Raw genomic sequence first — 24,378 nt, 5'->3', positions numbered from 1 at the left:
TCCTTTTTCTTTCCCCCTTTTTAATGTTATTAGTTCAAATATTTATGCGAGATTAGGGCTTGTATAGGTGCTTGTGATTGATGCCTCCCTAAAAACAGGAAGACATGCAAGTCTGAATTTTGAGAACGTCAGGGTCCTTCTCTGCCTTAGTGGAGGAGTTTTTCAGATACATAATTTAGATGCCCTCAAGGAAGGCTTTCAAGGCATTTGTGCCCGGGGGCAAGAAAAAATAACTATGACTGTTAAAAGTAAATCATTTTTGCTAATGCACAATTAATGCCGGAGAAGAGGAACAAGAAAAAGGCAAGGGACAAAGATGGAAACTTCGGCTTAAAGGAGAGATCGTGCCTAGATATGTGCATGTTTTCCTCTTGAAATCAAACATTGACGGACATTAATGCAGGCGAAGCCGCCGCTGGCCTGTCATGCTAATCTTGTGGCGGAATGGGGAGGGGGGGTTTGCTGTGAGGGAAAGGAGTGGGAGAGGAGGAGGAGAGTTGGGGGTTGAGGGGAGTGGGGGTGGTAGACGAGTCCATTATGTGCATCGAACTGCAACAATGAACCACCCCAAATCACATCCCTACTTCAATACGCATGCCTCTCAACTGGATGCCCTGAATTATCAACTCTTGTGAGTTTTGTTTCTGCGCGCGTATGTGTGTGTATGCAATGCAAGCGCATGGATGGGTGTGCATGGACGTCTGCGTATTACTGTATACGTCTGCATAACTCATTCTTGTCCCCTTTGGCTCTCTTTAAAAAAAAAAGGAAAGAAAAAAAAAAAAAACAGAACGCTCTACATTATGTCAAGCATGCAAATTTAATTGAATTAATGACATGAGTCCGAGCCTGTACTGTACTTGAAGGCTCCTTGTCCTTTTTTTGCATCTCTTTCTCCTTTTTTTTTCCCCCTCTCCTCCTACTGTAGAAGTGGAATGAGGAACCTAGTGTTTCAGCGTCCAACCATAACATTAGAGTCATTAACCCCCATTCCCCTCTCCTGTGCTCTGGGGTATTGAACAACTCTGCTAGGCCTCTGTGTAAACCCCTCTCTCTCTGTACAGGCCTTTGTCTAAGGCCCTCTAAATCCCCCTACCTCCATACACTTCACTACACTACACTGGCTATGCTCTGTCAGAGTCCTCCAGGCCTCGGTGCAGCGCTTTTGAATTCTGGCTTAGGTATCTGCAGTGTCTATCCATTTATCCATGTTGCTTAGGCCTGAGGTTCAGCTTTGACTTTCTGTACTCCTGTTTGTGCTTTAAGAATATTTTTGGACTTGATATTTTATTTCATTTTTTTGTATTCTGAGTCACTGGTGTGGTCCTGGCTGTTATTTAACCCGGGGTTTGGTTTCCGTCCAGGAGATGGCTTAGACAACAGCGTGGCATCGCCCGGCACAGGGGACGACGACGACCCAGACAAGGATAAGAAGAGGCAGAAAAAGCGTGGCATTTTCCCCAAGGTGGCCACTAACATCATGAGGGCGTGGCTGTTCCAGCATCTCACGGTAAGCATTACAAGTCATTACCTCTCGGGATACGCATGTATGCAAGCTGCACGAGGAGAAACACACGCACAAGCATGCACAAACACACACACACACACACACACAGCTGTCACATAGTCGTCAGTGGGTGAGTGAGTGATGGTAGCCCTGTGATGCTCACCTGTCAGCCACCTGTCAGAGGGACACAGTGACCAGGTCAACCTAATCAGTGAGGACAGTTTACTCTGCTCAGCACACTGAGAGAAAGAGGAGGCCTGCCAAACAATCCATGGCATCTTTTCCAATATGAGATGCACTGTTTATTTGGCCTGAAGAGGAAGGTTTTTCTGGGGCAGAGTAAGAGAGGGAGAGATATTTACTGGGGAATGATTGTGAGAGTAAAGGTTTGTAAGGGTTTGTGTGTAGGATTAAGCAGAAAATAAATGTTAGTTTTTGCCATGCTCCATATTGTCACTGTCAGTGTGATGAATAAAGAAAATCACATATCCAATCACTTTATTTTCAACATAAGCAATGCTGTGGTTATTTTTACTGTAATTTCAACAATTGCTCAGCCCACAACCATCTCATGTCTTGTAGAATTGCAAACAGTCTTCACACTGGAGTAAGCAAAGGCTTTTCTCTTCTCTCCCCGTTGATCAATGTCAGATTTTCATATGGATATGACTTTATGATATTCTGCCTCATGTTTGAGGTTGAGATGGCGCATGCAAAGATCTTTCTTCTCCATAGCTGAGAGGAGATTGTTTGTTTGCCAAACAGCTCCGTCAGACAACATCTGACAATGGCTCATTCACTTCACTAAGCACAGTATTGCTACACGCCTGGGATGAAATATTCAAAGGCCACATTAATTCAAACATACTTGGTGGAGAAAAGAATATTCATTGTTGGGCTGCTTGCACGTGCATGTGTGTTTATGCACATGTGTGTCTGTTTGTCTGTCTGTCTGTTTGTGTCTTGCAAAGCAGAGAGGGGGATGGGATGCATGTTCTCCCACCCTCTCTAATGTCAGGACATTATCAGAACATTGGGCTGTATTGATTTTGCAAGGCCGGTCAGGTTTCAGGAGGCGGTGGCCTCGTCAGGACACACAAGCTGCTCTCTGAGCACGTGGCTGTCTGTCCCAGAGATGGAGGGATGATGGAAAGGGAAGGGTAGAAAAGCAGAGAAAGAGGGGGAGAGAAAAAGAGAGCGAGTTGGGGGCACTAAGTTTAGAGCTTCAGCCTTATGGATCATCCGCTCACTTAAGAGGGTCAGGTGCCCCCTGTGCTCCCCTACCAGTGCCCGCTCCCTGCCCAAAGCCCCCGGACCCTGATTACCTAACCAAAAGCCCAAGTAATGAGTGGCCAGCAAATACGGCCTAATTGAAAGGGCTGTAAATCCATTACATATTGGTCAGGGATAATCAGGAGTGCTTTAATCACTTTTATCTATTCAGGAGCAGTGAAGCTGCAACAGCAAAGCCCTGAGCCTCACAGGCCTTAGCGGCTCCACCATGCCGGTCTGCATGCTTATTATTCTCATCATTATCAAAATGACTTCACAGCTGTTCACAGCTCCATCTCTCCCTGACTGGAGATCTCTCACCAAACCGCGCAGAACAGGCTTTGCTGAGAGGTTGAGGGAGGGAGTGAATCTGAGCTCTTTTTAATTTTTGAGAGAGATTCTTTTTCTCCTCTAGTTCTTTTTGCTCCCTTGAGCTTGGTTGAGAATATGTGGTTTGTGCATGAAGAGGGCAAAAAAAAAAAAAAAAATACACACACACACTCTCTCTCTTTCTCTCTCTCTCTCTCACACTCACACACACACACAAACAGGCAAAATAGAGTAATGCGTCTTGTCAGAAACCTGTTTGTTGGAAAGGTAGTATCCACTCATAGTCATGCTGAAAATACATAACAACACTTTCTGTGTGTTCATACAAGACTTTTTTTTTTTTTTTTTTTTTTTTTTGAAAGGATCATTAGGCATTTTTCCTGGTGACTTCAGGAATGCCTGTTAGCAAGCCTCTCACTGCTCCCGTGCTCTGCGCTCCAAAAGACGCAGAGAGAAAGACAGGATGACGCACACAGAGCTTTTGGAAGAGTCGCCAACAATTTTCTTTAGAATTGTTTTAAAATTGAATTGAAAGAGTGGAAAGAAAAAAGGGGGGAAAAAAGGAAAGGTTGGGCACAGGGACATTTTTTTTTTTTTTTTTTACAGAGCTGGTTAATTCAGAGGGACCAGAGCTTTCAAGGCCCTCTTTTTCTCTGTCCCTCTCTCCTTTATCACATCTCCTGCTTGTAGATGTTCTCTCCAATCTTTATTTGTCTCTTTTGTGAAGAGCCCTGGCCAGTCTTGTACAAGTAATAATCCCTCCCTTTTAACCTGCCTTCATTTCTCTACTGAGGAAGAGGACTAATTGAATTATCCCCCTTCTCTTCTCACCATCCAATTCCCCTACCCATAAACACCCCCCCACCCCCCCACACACATACACATACACACACACACTGCTCTCACTCACACACACCCATTAGCCATTCTCCTTTCTTTTAATTTGTTAAGCAAATGTATTTTCCATTGCTGGATGCGTTTGTGCAAGGGTGAATTCTTGGGGACTTTGGCCCCTGAATGGCCTATAGCGCATTCTGCCATTCACGCATTCATTAACTGAGGGGTGAGGAGTGAAAGGAGCGGCCTTGTATTTTCTCAAACTGCGGGGCCAGCATGGAGCTCCTCTTCCATGAGCCACAGGGGTCTCTCTACATATGTTCTCAACATCCAGCCATTGTCACCTATTCTGAAAAGCTCAAAAGGACGGGACCCCCCTTCACACACAGAAAAACAACACAGGCCAACAGTAACAATTGTTGGCTTTTGGATTCAGTATAACAAAATCGCCCTCTCCCCTCCTCTTCTCCCCCCCCTCCCCGGGTTTGCTCTGACCTCACACTCTCTTGGGAGAAATCTCAAGATGGCTTTCTTCATCACAAGCACATATGGAGAGTAACCACGTCTTGCTTTCAGTCCTACCAAGAGGAAAACAGCCATCCAGCATTTGTGGACAATACACCATAAAGATCTCACATAACAAGTAGGGAATCCACAATTGTTTTGTGGGGGCGCTGTGATAAGACCGGCCCGTTTCATGTTGATCCCATACTCACATGCACTAGACAGCACGTGAGCTGGCAACCTTAAATGCCCCATATGTAATTGGCAAATGGCTGGACAGATCAGCTGGCGTTGGCTGGCAGAAGAGGGTCAGAGACTGTCTCACCCCTCCCTCCTTCAATCCTCCCTCCCACTCTTTCTCTCTCTCTCTCTCTCTCAATCCTCTCTCTAATTCCCCCTCCCTCGCCATGAGTTGCTGGATGTCTTCCAGCCACATTAGGGGAAGGGAAATCCCAGACTGTTGGTATAAGCTTTTCAATACTACAGGGAGATTATGTTATCAGAAAGGTAAACTTCACTGTTAGGGGTAAAATGTTCTACTGCACTTCAAAAGCACGGAGCCACAGAATGCAGGAGAAGGAGGGAGCGAGACGCAAAGATAGATAGAGGGAATGAGAGGTAGAGGGAGAAAAGAGGAGGCTGGAGGGTGAAGAGGAGAGATGAGAGGGAGGCAGAGAGAAAAGACACAAACAGAGAAGCAGCAGTGTGAGTTTTTTTTTCTTATTGTAGTAAAAGGTGATGCCCTTTCGTTTGGCAAAAGCAAACTCTAAGATCTTCAATTAGCCTCTCGGTGCCCCTGGCCTTCCTTCTCTCTCACCCCCTGCTAGCCCTTACTCGCCCCTGTAAAGACAAGGGTCGGCCTTGCAATGAAAACAGGAAGCACTCTGATACAGAGATACTACTCTGGGCCCTGGCCTTGTCTTTTGACTAGTGTAAACCCTCAAACACCTATGAAAATAAATAGGGGACCTCAGGAGCAAGCCAGGCCAGTAGTGAGTTTACACACACACACACACGCGTGTGTGTGGGGGCTGAGAAAGCAAGGGGGAGGACAAGTGAGAGAGTGAGAGTGGCCAGTCAGATGGGTAAGTAGGTAGCCCTCTCAGGCATCAAGCATCTCAGGTTCTGCGCTGGGCCACCCTTTGGCCCGGGTGTTTGGGGAAATGCTGTTAAGCTGCTAAGCCAGGTGTATTGGTCCCCTGGGCTCCCTGAAAGGGAAGTGATATATCCCTCGGTCATTTTGGAGCTCTTTGCACTGCAGGCATTAGAACTGTGTGTTAAGACAGGAGATGTTAATATATGCTGAGATGGTATTTGAATACAGTAATTAGTTAAGTGTGTTTTTGCCTTTTATCTTGAGAAGTGTAATTTCAGTGTGAGGATAGACTGTTTTTGTTGCAACTACTTTGTGTCGACCTTATTGTTAATGTATGGACCAAATCAGATATCACAATAGTGGTAGTGACTGAACACCACAATATCAATATTGTGATGATATTGTAGAGATGCCTATTGGTGCTTTTATAAGATAGCTACACACAAGACATTCTTGATAAACAATCATTAGTAATGTGCATACAGTAAGCAAGAAGGTAGAGGCTAGTAAGAGAACATTTTAGAAAATTGCATCCCTTTACAGTGAAGCAGCCTTTCAAAACAGGAAAAGAAAACAGGTGTGCCATATCATGATATTATGATAAATCCAAAACCTCAGAAGATATCTACACTCTTTACAATATTAACATAATATCCATGCAACATCATGCAGCTCCTCTTTGTTGTACTGGTGGAGAATATAAACTGAGTAGGAATGCTGTTGCCTCTTTGGAAACCACGGTGAATAGGGCTAAATTGGTTACACAAACTTCTCTGTCAATAGCAACACTGGCAACATCGCTTCAAGCATCCCGCCATGGCCATGTGAACCCTGTTAATACAGGGGTTAACGAGAGCGAGGACACGTCACACTTTGTGAGGAGATGAGTGCATTGTGGTGCAAACATCATTAGATACACTAGGGACAGTGGTTCCCTCCACCACCACTACCAATCTCACACACACACACACACACACACACACACACTCCCAGTACCAGCCCAACATAGCATTAGTCTCCATGACAACAGGGTGTCATCGTCAGGTCGAGCCCTCCTATGGGAGCTGCTCCCTCGACCGCCCTTTATAGGAACACATAAAAGAGCTGGCTAGGGTCATTCACAAGACATGGGCGCAGGCAAGGCCAAACCCTGGCAACGGATGTTTGTCCCATATGATAAACAAGTGTACAAGTCCATCCCTCGAAAAGAGAGGGCATGTTGTTTGAGTAGACTAAACAGTCAGCCCTGTAGTATCCCCAGTTTTGTTTAAGCTCCTCTAGTCCTTCTAATCCTTGTCTGTTGTTCCAGTACAAGCTGCATTTAACTGCTGGAGACACACATCTGCAAACAGTTTGAAATACACAAGTCCTTCCTCCTGCACCAAACCGTTGGAAGCTGTTTATTCCATATTTGCTGCTGCCTGCATTATTTTTCCAGTATACATGACATATATAGATATTTTTTAACATTGTTTGTTTGGTTAGCTGCCTTTACTCTCATCATTTATTGTTGACTTTTTAAATTTTACATATTATATTTTCTTACTATATGAAAAAATACCATTTAGTGTTTTAATTTTACCCGAGTGATGTTAGGATTATTGTGGGAAAACAACTTTGGAGTAAGTTTCAGTGAGGCACGCGGGGCAGTCGTTTTATTTTCACCTCCTTAGGTTGTTGTGTGCTTGAGTAAAGAGAGGGTGGAGACGAAGGGGAGAGAAGGAGGGGGGGGGGGGTTTAAGGGAAAGAGCAAGGGTGAGGAGGGGTAAAGAGGGGGCTCCTAAGGGTCACAGAGGTGGGAGCCTGGAGGAGGCCCACACACTAATCTGTCATGTGCCCGTTTGCCTCGGAGCCCAGAAGTCAGCTCTCCAGTCACCCGTAGCAACCCAGGCGACAGTTCGGTTCACTGCCACTGCCCAAATGTGTGTGTGCGTGTGTGTGCCTCTGTGTGTGACTATCAGCAGGCGTTGCAAGGAAGAGAGTCATCACGTTGCTTTGTGCGCACGTTTACAAAACAGAAGTTAGTGACAATATGATGGGATGGTTGGTGATGTTTAGCACGGGAGTCACCAAAGCCATTGATAATGACTGTGGAAGAGGGTTTTGGGGGTGGGTGGGGTGGTGGGGGGGTTGGAGAGGGGGCTGCCTAGCTATTGTCTGACTCTGTGTTCGAGTGCTGGCTACCCAGCGACCCTGGAAAACAGAGACACAAGCCACCCCAGTCTGCCATCTGTTCCTCTCCAGCCTGGCCACCATAGTGGGGCTGCCACACCACAGACAGGCCTCACAGGGAAAAGACACTCACACAGGCAGAGAGGGGGAGAGAGAGAGAGAGTGAGAGTGATAGAGAGAGACAGAGAGAAATACTACAGTCAAAAGATACTTGAGAAATTCCTTATTTCTCTCAGGTTCTATGCTCTTTCACTTAGCTTTTAAGGACTCATTTAACAAATTACCTTTATATGTCTAACAAGGGGCTTTTTCATAGAAGGGGAGTAGGAAAAAAAAGTCTGAAAGTTTAGAAGGTGGGATCCAGTGACTCCCCTTTACTTGCAAGCTGCATAATTATAGTCAAGCCGCATCAACGTTTGGCGTCTGAGAGCCTTTTCACAATAATTTCCAGCGATGCTAGTGTCACAGCTCTGTGATTGACAAAGCCCTTGTTTACATTGCGCTTTGGCGTCGTTGGTAGCTGTTCCAGAGGTTTAGCACAGCATTCAAATGTAATAAGCCCTGAATCGTTTCATGCTCCGACATCAGACCTTTACACTTTGCCCCCTAATCCAGATCTGTCATAGTTCCACTTCAAAGCCGACCAAACCCGCGTGGAATACATTGACATATAAAGCATGGCACATTAAGCTTTCATACACTACACCATGTGTGTGTGTGTGTGCTTGTGTGTAAGCACTGAAAATAACTGGGATGTTTGTTGTTTTTACCTATTCATTCCCATAGACTCCTTGTTTATCCCCTAGATAAGCAGTATTTTATTGTGTATATGGGAATGCAGGGATACCTGTTTTTCGCCGCCTCTCTAACTCCCCCACTACTTCTCCTCCTTCTATCCCATGGCCCCTCCTTTTTCCCTCCCTCCCTGTTAATTTTCATTCCTGCTGTTTGCATCTTAATGCAGGTTGTTTAATGAAGTAGCAGAAATGAGCGCCTTCGCTAAGGGGCTGTTTACAACACATTCACGCTGCTTGAAGGTGATTAAGCCATGTGAAACTCCACAATACTTGCCATAAAGTGAAAAAAAAAAGAAAAGAAAAGAAAAAAAAAGCAACCTGCAACATTCTCAACAATAAGACAACAAGGGAAAAATGAAGACGTAGAGATGCATTTGCACGTATTTATGTGAGCTTCTGCTGAGGGTTTCTCCACATGGAAGATCCAAGGGCCCAGCGTGAGTTTGACCGGCCCCTGCAGAGGTGACTGCACATGCCCTGACCGGAGCAGAGCACAAACAGAGCCGGGTCTATGGAGGGCAGTCAGATTTATAAACTCACTGCTCTGAACAGTGCGAGGCGACTCCGAGAACGTATACACACATGCACTCACAGCCGAACAGACTTGTTTAAAGTCCTATGCTTTAGTGGGAATAGGCCCCAGCCCGGCAACCCTTCACCCGCCCCTCCCCACAGCAACACAACCCTCTGCTGCTGTAGTCATAACATTGATCCATTGGCGAGGGCCTTGCTGGGCTGACTCCTTGGGAAATGGGGCTCAGTGACGTCATGGATACTGCTGGAGCTGGCAGGGTGGATTGCGATAGTGTGCTTGTCCCTGGTGGAAAACCGGGGTTATTAAGATGGTGGCAGCTGATTCGGTGCCATTTCCCATTTCTATACTTTCCAGGTTATCTTACTCATAAGAAAATGTATTAGAGGATTTTGGTTTCAGATCTTAGGGGTAGTTTCCTCAAATTCCCCCGCTCCTCACCAGGAGTTTCCCCCCCTGCAGGCTATCCTCATCCCCCATGATTGTGGGGTTGTGGTGAGCGCTGCTAGAATGGTGGCTGCTGCATGCTGGTGACCATGGAGGCCAATGAGATTCTGCTGCAGGCCTCCAAGCTGCCCCGGCACTGCTTTGATATTCATCTCACACCAAGAGAGGGAAATGCAAGGGGGAAAAGGAACAGCACAAGCATGGAAACAGCAAACCAGGCTAAAGCAGGGAGGGGAGGGAGGGAAGGAGAGGGAAAAGGTTGAGGGATGGAGGCATGGAGTAGAAATCAAAAACAGACCGTGTTTCACTGTTTGGTTTGTCATGGGACCCAGGCTGCACCAAATCCCACTCCTGCCATTTTGTGTGATTTTTCTCCCCTCCCTTCATTCCCCTCTCAAATGCATGCTTTTGTTTTGCCCAGGTCTCAGTCCAGGGGCAGGCAGTGGGATTCTTGCACAGTGGGGTCCTTATAACTGGAAGCCATGCCTCTTGTTCTCACCCCCCTCCCCTTCCACTTCCTCACCTTTTCATTTTTTTTTTTTCACTGATGTCCTCTCTCTTTCCCATTCTGGGCTTATGGTCTCTTTTTTAAGAGAGCAGCGGTCCACATCAAAGACTGAAGCTGGGCAGGTCAATTTGTTGTTCCTTCCCCTGACTCTTCGCTCTCCACTGATCTCAATGGATTTTCCTGCCGTATACCCAGAATTCACCACTGCTCATGCAGCGCAGCCTTTCACATACACCGGGCCATGAGCAGACCTAGTTCACTTCAGGGCTTTGAATTTCTCGGCGGCCACATCCTCTAAGATCATGTAAGGCTACACAGATGAGCATGTGTGATAAAGAACAGCCCCTGTATCAAAAAATAGCTGTACCGCCCGCTGATAAGAAAAAAAAAAACAGATGGATAGACGAAGAACCAAAGAAAGAAGATGAAAAAATCAAATAAAAAGAAAAAAAAAATCCAAATCTAAGCAGAGCAGGCCTTGGCTCCAGATGTGAATCTCTGTGAATATTGATCGTGGGGAAAGCTAGTCCCCCATATCCCTCGGGCGGCAGCGAGTCACACACAAAGCACCTCTCTAAAGCCCATAAACCAGCTTGTACAATTATTTAGATAAAGAGGGCAACAACAGCAGTGTATGCCTACCAACCCTGAACTTCCTCTTTGGCTCTTATCCTCCTACTGCTCCTTCTGCTCCTCCTTCTCCTCCTTCTCATCCAGCATTAAGATGGAGAAATGAAAAAGGGGGGCAAAACGTGTAATTAGCCACACGTTTCTGAATCCCCCTTAATGTTCATTACTGAAACCAGCGGCAATTACAAGTTCAAAGGGGTTTAGGGCACCCGCAGCCCGCATAATCAGTGGCAAATTAAGCACTGCTCATTTGTCACACCAGAGCACGCACACTTGTATGTGCGCACAGATACACACATGCACAAACACACATGCGTATACACTGTCAGGGGTGAGTCATAGACAGGCTGACAGGCATCAATTTACATTCAGGCGCAAATCTCAGCCACCCCAAGGCACTGGGTCAGGTCCCCCAATCCTCTTAAGCTCTGTTGCGTTGTTTTCACTAGACAACGGCAAACACCACCAACACCTTCACCTTGGCTTGCTCAAAGGCATACTGTACGCTCCATCCAGTCATCCTCTTATAGGTGTCCTGTTTGCACTTCCAATCCCCGACGCCACCTGTCTCCCGTCCTGTCTCTACTTTACAGCTTTTTCACCCCTCTCTTACTCTGCGTCTATCTCTCCCCACCTGGCTGTGTCCCTGCAACACGTGACAGTGTGTGTTTCATGTCTGTCCCCGGAGGTGTATCTCAGTTACCTCTGGGGCTGGGTCACAATGGCTAATCCTGTCTTCAGGTGGCTGTTTAGCACACTGAGAGGAGGGCTCGCGGAACCGGAGGTGAGCTCCTGTTACAGGACTCCCTGACCAGGGGTCACTTCAGACACTGTCGCAACACACACACATGAACCGCAAGCATGCATGCACGCTCACACACACACACACATACGCACACACATTACTCTCTTGAACCAACAGACACACTCAAGCCTGCTTATCAATCCCAGGTGGTTCAGCCTGCCTCTCCCTCCTGTCCTTTTACTTCTTTATCTCTCTACTGTACTACTCCTCTTCCAGTCTTTCTCTCTCTGCTCTCTTTCCCAGATCAGTCAGCCTCTTGTTCACATTAGGAATCCCTGATATGATCTCCATGAGGACTTGCTCTAGTGGCCATGCGTTGCCTGTCCTGCCCAGCACCCTCATTGTTAAAGCTGCTCTCACACGGGGACACAGTCAGGTCTCCAGTGAATTGAATGGAGTCCTATCATCTGTGGCTCTGCCTCGACGTAGTGGGAGAGAGGAGTCATTTTTCACAGAGGGAATGACATCCATCTCACCAGCCAAACGCTGGCTGTTTCATTAAGTAGCCCATCCAGGCAGACAGATGTGTTCACCACACAGCCGTGTTTGCCTATGCAAGAGCGTGTATTAACCCACAATCCTTTGGGGGAGATTAATAGGCTACCGGTCCTTTTCCATTGATTATCTCCATGCCTTTTTCCCCTCCTTTCCTTGGTTAGATATTAAAAACTAATGAAGCCTATTGAAAACGGGAACCGCGAGGCTCTTCACGGATCATTTTAGGTTATTTGGACTCAAACTGAGAGGGATCTCTTTAAGGCACAGTTTGAGTCGAATTAAGAAAATAAATGTGGAGTGCAGCGTTGAAGAAGCGCGGGGGGGTGGGGGGCAGAAAAGAGAGACGGCAACTGTAAAAAGATGTGTGTTTAAGAAAAGACAACTCCTCTCTGACACATGGAGCAGAGGCACGGCAGATGTTAGCAATTCCAGAGCATAGCAAAGCATTCCTAGTGTTGGAACCATGTCCTAATTGCCATAATGGAGGTGGTAAGCGCTGACAGTAATAGAGTCGTGGGGAACCATCCCCAGCACCCTGAATTAGGGGCCACTTGGTAGATCCACTTCAAGATGGCCCACGTTACTTGGCCGATGGGGCTTTTACTTTCATTGTCCTGCAAAGCTTACCATTAAAGTGTTTTTTTCCTCTTTTCCTCTGTTGGCGAAGGAATTGTCATTTGTGGTAACCAACTTTCCCATCCACATCAAAACACGGCAACCTTTATGTTTATGGTGTTGACTAGAGTCATGGTCTTGGCCTTGTGTTGGAAGTGGGGAGCCTGGTCGGGGGAGGGGGGGCGCAGGTGGGGGGGGTTTGTTGGATGGATGGGTTGGAGGGAGTGAGCAAACGGCGAGTGAGCAAAGAGTTAAAAGCGTCCGTGTGATGGGCTCACCTCTGCACTAGGCCTGGTGAAAGGCGGCAGGGCGCTGTCGGGGAAAATGACTTCCTGAGACATTACCATCAATCACCAGACAGGTCAGGCCCCCCAATCCTGCCATCAGGATGGAGGAGAGGAGAGGGGGATGGGGATAGAGGAATAGACTACAGCAGATGAAAACAGAGAGGAAGACCAGGTTCGGGCTTGTTGGGGGAATAGACTCTTAACAATCTCTCTTTCTCTCACTGTCTGACTGTTTTATGTCTCTCTCTTCCCTTGCCTATCCGTCTTTCCACGTCTTTCTCTCCTTCTATTTTCCGGTCCTCCATAAAACGGCTACCCAGGCATTCAGGAACGGCCCCTGCTGGTCAGAGTCCTCTCCTCAGCTCAATTGCATCATTAATTATTCCGTAGGCAGTGGGCTAGAAGCAAATCTAAAGAGAGAGAAAAAAATAGAGAGGGAGCAAGAGTTAAAGGGAGAGGGGGGGCAAAGGGGTGAGGGGGGGCCCAGGAAGATAAAACAACAACAGCTGTCTTACACCCCCAGTTGGTCTTTCTCTCTCTCTCTCTCTCTCTCTCTCTCTCTCTCTCTCTCTCTCTCTCTTTCTGTAAATGAAGGATGTGAGAGGGGAGGGGCTTGAGTTACCTCAGTGAGTGGTTGTGTTACATTCCTGAGAAGGGAAGGGGTGGGGGGGGGGTGGTTCAACGAGTTGTTGAAAAGAACACAGACGCTTGTCAACAGCCTCCGAGCTGGGGAGCCATCATGCCTTGCTTTAGGCCCAGGGGTCAATGACCCACTGTTGCACCCGGTTAGAGAGAGGTGGAGAGAGAGAGAGAGAGCGAGAGAGTACCACCAAAGCTAAAGCAAATCCACCATACGGTACGTGTCACTGCTTGTCTGTTGCAAAGGTCAGTCAGAAGCTTCAAAAATCTCCAAATCCCTCTCTTTCTCCATCGGCCCATAAAACACTGTACGTGAGCAGCGGCTGAGTGGCGTTGTGGATTAGCATAGCTTTCTCTCCAGCAATAGTAGTAGTAGATGAGAGAGACAGATAGTGAGAGAGCGAGAGAGAGAGAGAAAAAGAGAGAGAAAGGAAAAAAAAAGGTGAGCACTGGCAGTCAGGGCAAAATGGCCCATTAGATTTAAGGAGTAAAAGTTCATCAGCTTTATTAATGGGAAGGTATATAAATGAAGTATGAATTACCTGACTTTTATGGAGTGGCGAGAGTGAAACTGGAGTGTCTTATGATATAATGTTTTAGTGAGCTGTTCTGAGCGCTCCGATGAGCAGGCTGCGATGAGGAGGAGAGAGAGAGAGAGCAAGAGAGAGAGAGAGAGACTGAAGTGTGCTGGGGTCCCCTGAGTCCAGCGGCTGGAAGGTTGCCTGATTGTCGCTAACATGCATAGCTGATCGGGTTAGCTCTGAGACCGGGACGTTTGTAGCTTCCAGGCTTATTCTTTGTGTGTCATTAGTTAGCAGAGTAAAAAAAATTGCTAGCACGAAAAAAAAAAAAAAAAGGTCAGTCACATTTCTGATTTGGTTTCTCGCCCCCACATGTGCATGCAAACACAAGAATTTCCATGTGCACACAAGCAAACAGGCATGCAATTGCACACGTGCACATTCACAAACACGCATGCAGACAAACCCAGTAGCCAGCACACACATAAGGATGTATGCAGACACACGCACAAATACAAGACACACACACACACACACACACACACACACACACACACTCACCCACCCACCCACACACACACACACACACACATGCTCCCCACCATCCTGTAATAAGCGGTAAGCTGAGCTAGCTGATGGTCATCCTCCCATGGGGCTGCTGGGTGGCTGCCAACTTCCTGCCTGCTTTGTCAGTGGATAAAGCCCCTAACAAACGAGAGGGCTGTAGCCAGGCAGGCCAGCCAGGTCAAAGGTCACCTCGGCCCCCGGGCAGGATTGAGCCCAAGAGCACTACAAGGAGAGTGAGGGAGGATGGGAGAATGCACTTAAAGAGTGGTTGCTATTAGCCAGGCCTAAAAGCTATATAGCTCTTCTCTTCTCTTCTCTTCTCTTCTCTTCTCTTCTCTTCTCTTCTCTTCTCTTCTCTTCTCTTCTCTTCTCTTCTCTTCTCTTCTCTTCTCTTCTCTTCTCATGGCGGCACTTCATCAAGGCATCTTAACTCCCGTCACATGTCGACTCTCCTTTGAGGAACATTAAGAAAGTGAAAGATCCTGAGGGCATTTGTCAGTCCACACAGCCCTGTGCAGCCGGCCGCCCCGGGGGTGTTGAGCAATGACAGGAGTTATCTCCTTGACTCATACACCCCTAGATGAAAGGAGGGCTCAGAGGATGTGCATTTCTGAAAGTCAGAAATGGCATTCAGTAAAAGAGAACAGACACAACAGGTAGGGACGGGGTGGTGACTGATCAGGGCTCGGCTGGCTTTGTTCCATGGAAGTACTTGTGATCTGAGATGAATGCACCTATGGTTACCATCAGCTATGCTCTTCTGTTTCACTGACAGGGACATGATCCTGAGTGTCTGTCTGTCACAGGCCTAAGAGCTTCTCTCACTTGCAAAGGATACAGAAAAAAAAGGGGGGAGGCAGAAAGAGAAAGACAGAGGAGTGAATCTCCTTCCTTCCACCCCAGCTGTCCATTCAGAAAGGGCGAAAAGTTGACATGGTTGACTTGAACACATTTAGCATCATTAGCAAACAGGAAGTGTCCCCTGCAGCTGTTTTTTGGCGGGGAGAGGGGGGGTGTTCCTGCCTAGACTGTAACGGACAAATGTTACCCTCCATGTTTGGCTTTGATTTTTGACCTGAAAACAGAAATTGACATTACAAATGTCCTGTGATATCTTCCAAATTGGCTTGACATTCCATAGCTGGCCCCAGGGGTTTCTTGTTTGTCCTCTGTAAGTGGTTGTGCTCTTGTGTTGTTGTTGTCCTGAGGCCGGCTATTAGAAGGTAGTGGCCTTTCTCTAGAGAATGTGGAGTCTTAAAGAGACAGAGAGAGGGAGTGTGAGAGAGAGAGAGAGAGAGAGAGAGAGAGAGAGAGAGAGAGAGAGAGAGAGAGAGAGCTAAAAGCAATCCTGGTTGTGTATTTGAATACTTATGCTCATTAAGTTAATACACAATGAAAGGGAGAACCGTCAAGTGGCTGCTCTCAGGAGCTTCTGTTTGAAGAGGGAACAAACCCCCTTTCTCTCGCTCTTTCTCTCTCCTTCTTTCCACAATTTAACCTGTTTCTATTTCAATTGAAGATCAGCCCCACTTTACTTTGGCTTGCGAAGTTAAACAATGTCAGAGGAACACAATAGAGAAAGAGGATCAACCTAAAGAGAGCCTGTATGTTAATATTAAGTCCTTTTCCCAACAGACTTTATCAGCGGTCTGTGTGTTGTAACTGTTCTGCTGTCTTGACACCGGCCCCTTGTGCTTTGGCACATAAACTTCAGTTTGACAAGATGGAGTGTACTAATCTCAGCCTGCAGACCATATTTAATTATTCTGTAAAGTATCTTTAAGGTGGGAGGTAATGTGTGGCCAAAGAAAAAGGATGTTAACTCAGGCTAAGGCCATATTTGTTATGAGGTAGTTAGTTGCCTAATGGTCTAATGAATGGCCTGTGAGCTCTGGAATCACTTTCACCCACAAAACAAGAACCTCTATTTTTCAGTGAAAATTCTGTCTCAGGGAACTAAAAACAGGCTTGACACATTTTTTTTTTTGTAAAACAAATTGTGCTCATCTTCTACTTCCGTCTCAAAACCAAACCCGCAATTTTTCATAGTCCAAGCCCCGCTCTGCATCTTAGCTTGTTAATCTGTTTAGAAAATCATTGCTTTACAATGTGTACACAGGTCATTAAAGCAGTGCTCATGTTTGTCTTGAGGCTTAGGGTGCACACTATGCTTTAGCTACAGCACAGGCTCCCAGTGACTTTATGACTTTACAGTGACAAGTGGTGGGGATGTGGGAGGTCCTGTTCAGGCGAATTGGGTGGGTCTTGTCCTTTCACTGGCCCATGGTGATTGTGCCAGGCCACTAATGATCAGCTTATAGGCCCTAAAAGTCCCTCACAAAATGAAGACACCAATCACCTCCCAACAAGCAACAACAGAGAGGCACAGAGAAGAAAATAAAGAAAGAAGAAAATTAATTAGATCTCGCAAAAGTCAGATTTTAGAAAATTAAGAGGGGCAAAAAATAATTTTAGGGAGGAAATCCTTATGGCTTGGTTTTAGACATCACAAAAAAAAAAAAAGATGTTATGAAGATTTCTTGAGTGCAAGTGCTGAGTGTGGCTGCGTGTTGACATCAGGCGAGCCGCTAAGCAGAGCAGAGCTGGGTGCCCCTGAGCAGGCAGTTACCACAACAAAGCCAACAGACTGGTTTGAAAAACCAGGCCAAATTCCTGCCCTCTAGGACCTGGCTTAAAGCTTCAGCGGAAACTTTGAACGAGGGAGAGCAGAGGAGAGGAGAGGAGAGAGAAGAGGCAATGTGACGAGGATACGAGACGAGGCCAAATGGCTTAGTGTGGAGTAAGGAAAGGATAGCTGCTGGGGCCTGTGGAGGGCGGTGGAAGAAGGAGCGATCGAAGGAAAGAAAAGATAGAGAGGGAGCGCAGGCCTCCACTGTAAGGATGGAGGGATCATATTCCTCCTCTTGAAAGCGGAGGGGCAGCCGTGTGGTGGAAAAAGAAGCCATGAACTCGATCTGACGATTTAATAGGCACATCTCTATTGCTGCAGGCCACGTCTGAGACCAGGTCCGCAGCACAACACACACACACACACACACACACACACACACACACATTGTATGTATATAACTGTTGGCAAAGTTCAATACACCTATTGGCTGAGCCTTGTTTGGGAGTCTTTTTGTCAATTTGTATGTAGATAATGAACCCAGTTTTTCCCCATTATGTTCTTTATTGGATAAAACTGATATCTTATCAATTCATTATGCATGATACCATTAGGAAACGCTCCCCTAAAACGTTTCTCTCCTCTCATTGGTCGATCAGGGAAGTCTGGAGGTGCATTGGGATTGTGTGGGAGTGATTGCTATTTAGCCTCACGGAGCTTGGTACAATCAGATGCCTATATCTCAGATATCCTCCAGGGCTCCCTCCTCACCCCTGACTCAACTCACCCACTCCTTCCACGCCGCCTCCCTTCCTCCATTCACTCCTCCCTCCTCCTGACTCCCCTCGCTCCCTTTGCAGCTAGCTTGGCAGGCGAGCAGGGCAGTTATGCCGTAGAGCTTCTCTAGAACCTTGCACCATCTCCAGTGAACATAAATTAATGGTGTAGAGCAAACAGGCTGCTGGCTGGGGTCCAGGAGCCGGCTTCAGGAGCCTAGCCAGCGATTGTTGTGAGGGGCCGTGGCAGCAACAGCAGTAGTAGTACTGATGCACTGCCAAGCAACCAGCCAGTCAGAGAGGGAGAGAGAGGCAGACAGACAGACTGGGGGCCCTTCACTCCATTATGGATGCCCGGGGCCTCACCAGTCCTCCTTATATTTGCAATCATCACTGTTTTACTGTCAGAGGGCAGTCTGCTGAGAGCCCTTAGACTCATTGTGGAGGCTGTGGAGTCTGAGAGCGAGAGAGGCAGAAGTGTAGTGGTATGTTTTGAATGCAGATTGTGTTAAGTGTAGATATGGCTGTGCTTTGGTTCGCTGTTATCGTAGGGTGGCATGCGGTGTGTGTGGTTTGCAGGCTGGCATCCTGTGAGTTCAGTTTGTAAGTTGGCGTGCTGTATCTGCTGAGTGAGAGAGAGAGAGAGCGGAGAGAGAGAGAGAGAGCGGAGAGAGAGCAGCAAGGTTGAGTCATTGAGTCATGTGGCATTCTTGCCTGTTTTCAGGCTGTTGTCAGGAAGCAGCTTAGTTCCCAGTAAAATAAAACAAACAGCACGAACCCCCCCACACCCACCCAAAACACACAAAGACAGAGAGAAGGGAGAGACGGAGAGACAGAGAGAGAGAGAGAGAGAGAGAGAGAGGGAGAGAGAGAGAGAGTGTGATAGAGATGAAGATGGAAAAAGAACAACCACTTCTATAATGGTAAGAGCTCAAACTGATCAACAGAACTTACTAAATCTAGTAAAATGACTTGATTTAGAAAACAAAACAAAACAAATAAACAAACAAACAGAAATTTCTCAACAATATGAATGATGATCATTTAAATGAATAACATTTATCTTTTAAATTATGCAGTGCAATTGTAGTTTTTCTTATCACATGATTTAATACAACAAATTATTTTTTGCAGTGCACACTGAAAATTTTCAAATACATGTTTTCAAATTTAAAAAAATATGATGTTCTTCCTCTGTTAATTGTCAGTCTATTTGATGTTTACAGACAAAGAATTAATTAGCAGCATCCTTCAATTTAAGTCAAAAAATCTGTCACAAAATTCTTTCTTGCAGCTGAAAAGCCTGATTTTGCCGTGTGCATGGTAATCACTCCTGATGGATTCAAAAACTCCAACTGGATATATTTGTCATATCCGTTTGATCTCTAGGAAATGCCTATATGCATTCAATCCCATTGTCATTTGTCAGAAAAATCCAACTCTAACATTATTAACAATGGCATGTTGATATTTAAATGTGCCAATCTTATCCCTGCTGCAATGCAGAATACATATTAAAATGTCATTCCTATATTTGATTGCATTTACTTCTGACAGTGAATATTATCGTCATCCTCCATTCGCTTTGATTAAAAAACAAATAAGATTCCAATCAGTCTGAAAAAGGCATATATGAAAGGAAATAAAATATTGCTGTTAAACCAGTCTAAATAAAGCAACACTGAACATTTGCCAACACCAAATTACCGAATTATAATGTTTCTTTACCAAATTACCCTTTTTATAGAATACAGTTGTTATTACATAAATGACAGCTAAATAGACTGAAAATAGATGGGGCCAAATCACACCATTCGGCATCACTTACACTCTTGTGTTGCTATGACGTCGGGGGTAAACAGCCAATGGCCCGCCATTTCCTGGGTGTCATTAGCATGGAATGGGCCTGCAAGACACCGCGACCTTGTGACCCGGCTCTATAACTCATGTCACACACTGATGATGTCATTCATCAACGGGGTCCACCGGCGGCGCAGGCAAGGGGCGGAGGTTAGTTGGGTGGAGGGAGGGGGGGTAAAGGGGGTAGAGTGGTAAAAGGGGGCGGGGAAGGATGGATAATGATTGGGCTGTGGGGTTTGACAATGGTAGCAAACAGGAGCCGGGAAAGTGCAGATTTGACATACAGTAAACTAGATGCTGAATTAGCGGACAGGAGTCAGTGTTTGCAAAACGTGCAGCGCGAAGCAAGAGTGGCGGCTCCGGCGGTAGATGGGGTGTATAGTGAAATGCCAGGATGCACTCAGAGCTGCCTCTCCTTGTAATGTTCTGCAACCACAGGGGCCATTTCATCCAGCACTATCAGAGGGCACAGAGCACATCACACCCTGTAATTTAGCCAGCACACACACATACACACACACACACACACGCTCTCACACACAGCTCGATTCTCCGTGACGGCCAGAGCATGATCCGTTTGTGTTTATGTGTTTGTGTTAATGTTAGGCTGTGCATGCTCAGGTCAGATTGTAGGAATTAGCCAACATTTGCGGCCGAATAGTGCACACTTGTGCCATAAACAGGCTGCAGCGTAATTAACAGAGCTTGTTTTCGATCGGAGGACCGGCGCTGGCCCGGGCAACAAATTGAAGCTGCTCATTTCGGGCTCTAATTATTTATAGACTGGCTGTTTTACGTTTTGTGGTCAATCCTCTTTTAAGGATATTGGCCTTGGTGTTTGTAACTCAGCGTATTGAGCGGAGCCCAAGCTTGCTGGGAGATTATCAATAACGTCTTTGATCTGGCTGTGTGTGTTTATGTTTCATCCATTAAATAACCATGTCATACAGTCTGCTGAGGGTGGAGGGACATGTCCGGGATTTCTTCAGGAAATATCACATCAAGAACAGAGCAGTGAATGATTTATCACTGTGACTTCATGCGTTTTGTATAATATTTATCAGTGTATTCATATCACGCTTACTTTTTTCATATCTAATCTTTTTTTTTTTCACATTGGGTGATTTACTGTCATATATTTTTTACTGAGGCAATTAACGTTAAGAGGTTGCTCAGAGGTCTAAATAGCCATTCTCCAATTTCACGGCTGCTGCAGCCTTGTAACCGCCAGGCCCACCATGCCGGCCTTGTTCTCATGTCCATGCGTGTGTGTGTGTGTGTGTGTGTGTGTGTGTGTGTGTGTGCACCCTCACTGCCACCACACACCATTTTGTGTAGCTGAGATTTCAGAGCTCCACGCTTTAAGGAAAGCTGCCACAACGTAAAGTGTGGGTGGCCTACAGTTGCAGCCATAAAAAGTGTGTGTGTGTGTGTGTGTGTGTGTGTGTGTGTGTGTGTGGTGGGAGGTGCGAGGGGGTCGGGGGTGTCAGCATGAAAAGGGAAAAGAGAGCGAGGGGAAGACAGATGAACAGGGGATGAAGGGAGGCTGCACACAGGTATACTTACACCGCGCGAGAGTGTGTGTGTGTGCGCATGCACGTGCGTGTAAGCGTGTTTGAAATTTTGCTCTCCCGTGTGCATGTGTGCGAGCGCACGCATGGCGGCGGGGGCGGGGAGGGGGGGCGGTGGTGGTCCGGTCTGACCGGTCAGGGAGGGAAGGAGCAGGGGGGACGAGGGAGGGCTGGCAGGGGTATGAGCTGAGTGAAATAGGATTTTTTAGTGTCGTGTCTATGTGGTCAGAGTAAATCTCCTTACTCAGGGGTTTTGTGTGCGAGGGGGGCTTTAACATCCCCACTCTCCTTGATGAGACATCTTTCTTGTTTGTTCAAACCATTCATTACGCTGGTCGCTGGACGAGCTGTGCCGTGGGCCGGCGTATTTATCACCGGGCTAGAGCGCGCTCTGGCTGACAGTAGGCGATTGATGACCGGGTCTGGGCCTGAGAGGCCGAGGAAGCCTTAATACAATGTAAATGACCCACTCCCATTTCCAATCTAGGCTGCTCCTCTCCCCTCATCTCCGTTCCACATCATCTTCAGCGCACTCTCTCATTGTGTGTGTCTCTGCATGTGTGTATATGTTTGTGTGTAGCAAAAAGACATAAAGAGGAAGTGTGTGTGTGTGCGTGCCGGCCTATTTGTGAGTGTGTTTTGATGTGACCGAGGTCATAGCTAATGTGAAAAAGCCAAGGAAGCCCAGGAGTGGAGAGGAGAGGCTCTGCTCTTATTACATGTTGTTGTCCAAGGAAGGGAGACCACAAACACACACATGCACATCGAGATATAGATACACATACCCACGCTTGTGCAAACTGTGCATGTGCTCATTCACGTGTACACTCACACACACACACACACACACACACACACACACACACAAAGTAACTCAGAAATTGCTCTGTCCCCCCCTAGCCAAGTAAATGTCAGCACCTGGCAATCAAAAAATGTATTTCTATGTAAGCATTATCATCTTTCCTTTGTTAATGGTTTTAGCATATTAAAAGAGACTGCGTACACAAGTAGAAATCAGATTAATCCCTCTCTGCAGCCGGGATTCATTATTTGTCCAATCTTGGCCTTGTTTGTTATTAATTGAGCACATTCCTCGAACCATTTTTTCATCTCTCCTTTAATTAAAATAGGCTACCCTGAGACAGGCAGTGCTACCTGAAAGGAGAAATTCCCCTCTCTGCTGATATGAAACCTCAATTACATCAGTTCTTTCAGCTATAAATGAGAGAACGGTTCTTGAGCAACTGTTATCATTGCAAGTTACACTGAATTCAATTAAGAGAAGCCAGGCAGCATTACCAGCTCCATGACATTTTCTTTCTTAACTGGTGCGGAGGAGGGAACGGAGCTGAAAAAAAAAGAAAGAAAATAAAGTTAAGGTTATCAAGGCTGCTGAAGGTGGTTTGCTTGAGGGAGACGCGTGTGTGTCAGTGGATTTTGAAACCTCCTGGAAAAATGAGGAGGATTGAGGTGTCACCTTTTAAAAGGAGTGCGTGAGCTCCTGCCATGTTTATGAATACATATCTGCGCGTGCGTGTCTGTGTTGGTGCTTGCATTTGAGCATGCATACGTGTGTGTGTGTGTGTGTTTGTGTGTCTGCATGCGTAACTGTGCGCGCATGCATGCAGTCTGTCTAGAGCGGCTGAATGAAACACATAGTGTCTCGTTTGTTTCGTTTGCGTGCGCCTCGACTCCTAATCTGGCCCTTAAAGACATCTGTCACCAGCGATCACTGTTGTTTTGTCATGCTTCATAGCAGGCCCAGGGGGAGCAAGGCAGCCCAAGGTCTGCCATTTATATCAGCCCATGTTCTCTAGATTGGACCTGACACAAATAGTATCATTGCAGCCCTGGTCGCAGAATTACATTTTCAGGTAGAAATCTTGGCAAGGCTGTGAAAGACATTTCACAGCATTCTGTTCTTCTAGCATTAGTCTGTGTTCAGCTGCTCTCCATGAAAGAGCCACCACCAAAAGGATACATGTTTTCCCTCAGACATTCAAGGAAAGATAAATGTATTCAATGCAAATCTGCACCCACTCACTCTGTTGCCTGGTATTATAAAAGGATCCGCAGACACCAGAATATCTGCGTTAGCCCTGTTTGAAAGTCTTGTTTGTCAGTGTGTGTGTGCCTGTGAGTGTAAACGTGTGTGTGTGTGTGTGTACGCTCCTGTGCATAGTGCATATATTCTGTGTGTACAATATACATTGTTTGTGTGTGGGCGGGAATGGGGATGGGGAGCGGGGTTATCACAGTTGACAGTTTTGACAAACTTGTTTGGCCAGCTCTGACAGGTTGAGCACTGATTTTGTGTGTGTAAAAGTGCACATCTTGTGTGTGTGCTTGCGTGTGCTGGTGCATGTGCGCAATCATGTGTTCATATGTTCATGTGTGGGTGGACACGTGTATGTTTCGGATGTCTATACTGTGTTAGGGAGGGGCAGGGTTGGGCCGAGGTCATGAGAGGGTGCAGTCTTGGGTTACACAATACAACAAACAAGAGAACATATAGAATGCATACAGTAGTTAGTCCACAGCCACAAACATGACTCGGAGGCAGCCTTTTCTTTGCAATTCTCCTCTTTATGAATGCTTACATGCGTAAATATGTCTTAATCTGTATGACAAAGAAGCTCATATGTGTGCGTTTCTCCCTGTGTTTGCTCCCGCAGCACCCATACCCTTCTGAAGAGCAGAAGAAGCAGCTAGCCCAAGACACAGGCCTCACCATCTTACAAGTAAACAACTGGTGAGTCAAGATTTCCGCTCCCCCTATCTCCACCACCAGCATCGCTCAGCCTTTCATTTTCAAAAGCCTTCGCCTCCCTCTCCCCGCCAGCCAAGACGGCTAATACTCCTAAAGTGTGAAAACCGTTTATGTACAGTCCCCCCCACCTCCCCGTATAGACACACACGGCGGCGCACACATCGACGTACACACAGACAACCTTTGTAGCATTATTATATGTAAGCTA

General features: G+C 46.5%; 1 protein-coding gene across 12 annotated transcripts in view; it reads left to right on the top strand.

The window, feature by feature from the left end:
* The window catches only part of meis2a (Meis homeobox 2a), a 181,466-nt gene that overhangs the window by 132,200 nt on the left and 24,888 nt on the right, over positions 1-24,378 (top strand). For 11 of the 12 annotated variants that reach the window (XM_030044563.1, XM_030044561.1, XM_030044562.1 and 8 more), the window contains 2 exons: positions 1,365-1,510; positions 24,076-24,152. In XM_030044563.1, the coding sequence (XP_029900423.1) occupies positions 1,365-1,510; positions 24,076-24,152 (223 nt within the window). The remainder of the gene's footprint in view (positions 1-1,364; positions 1,511-24,075; positions 24,153-24,378) is intronic. The other variant, XM_030044556.1, reaches the window with a different exon arrangement.

Source organism: Myripristis murdjan, chromosome 22 (genome assembly GCF_902150065.1).
Source record: "Myripristis murdjan chromosome 22, fMyrMur1.1, whole genome shotgun sequence".
NCBI lineage: Eukaryota > Metazoa > Chordata > Actinopteri > Holocentriformes > Holocentridae > Myripristis > Myripristis murdjan.
The sequence above is the reverse complement of the archived record's forward strand: the minus strand, read 5'-3'. Positions and strand labels throughout refer to the sequence as shown.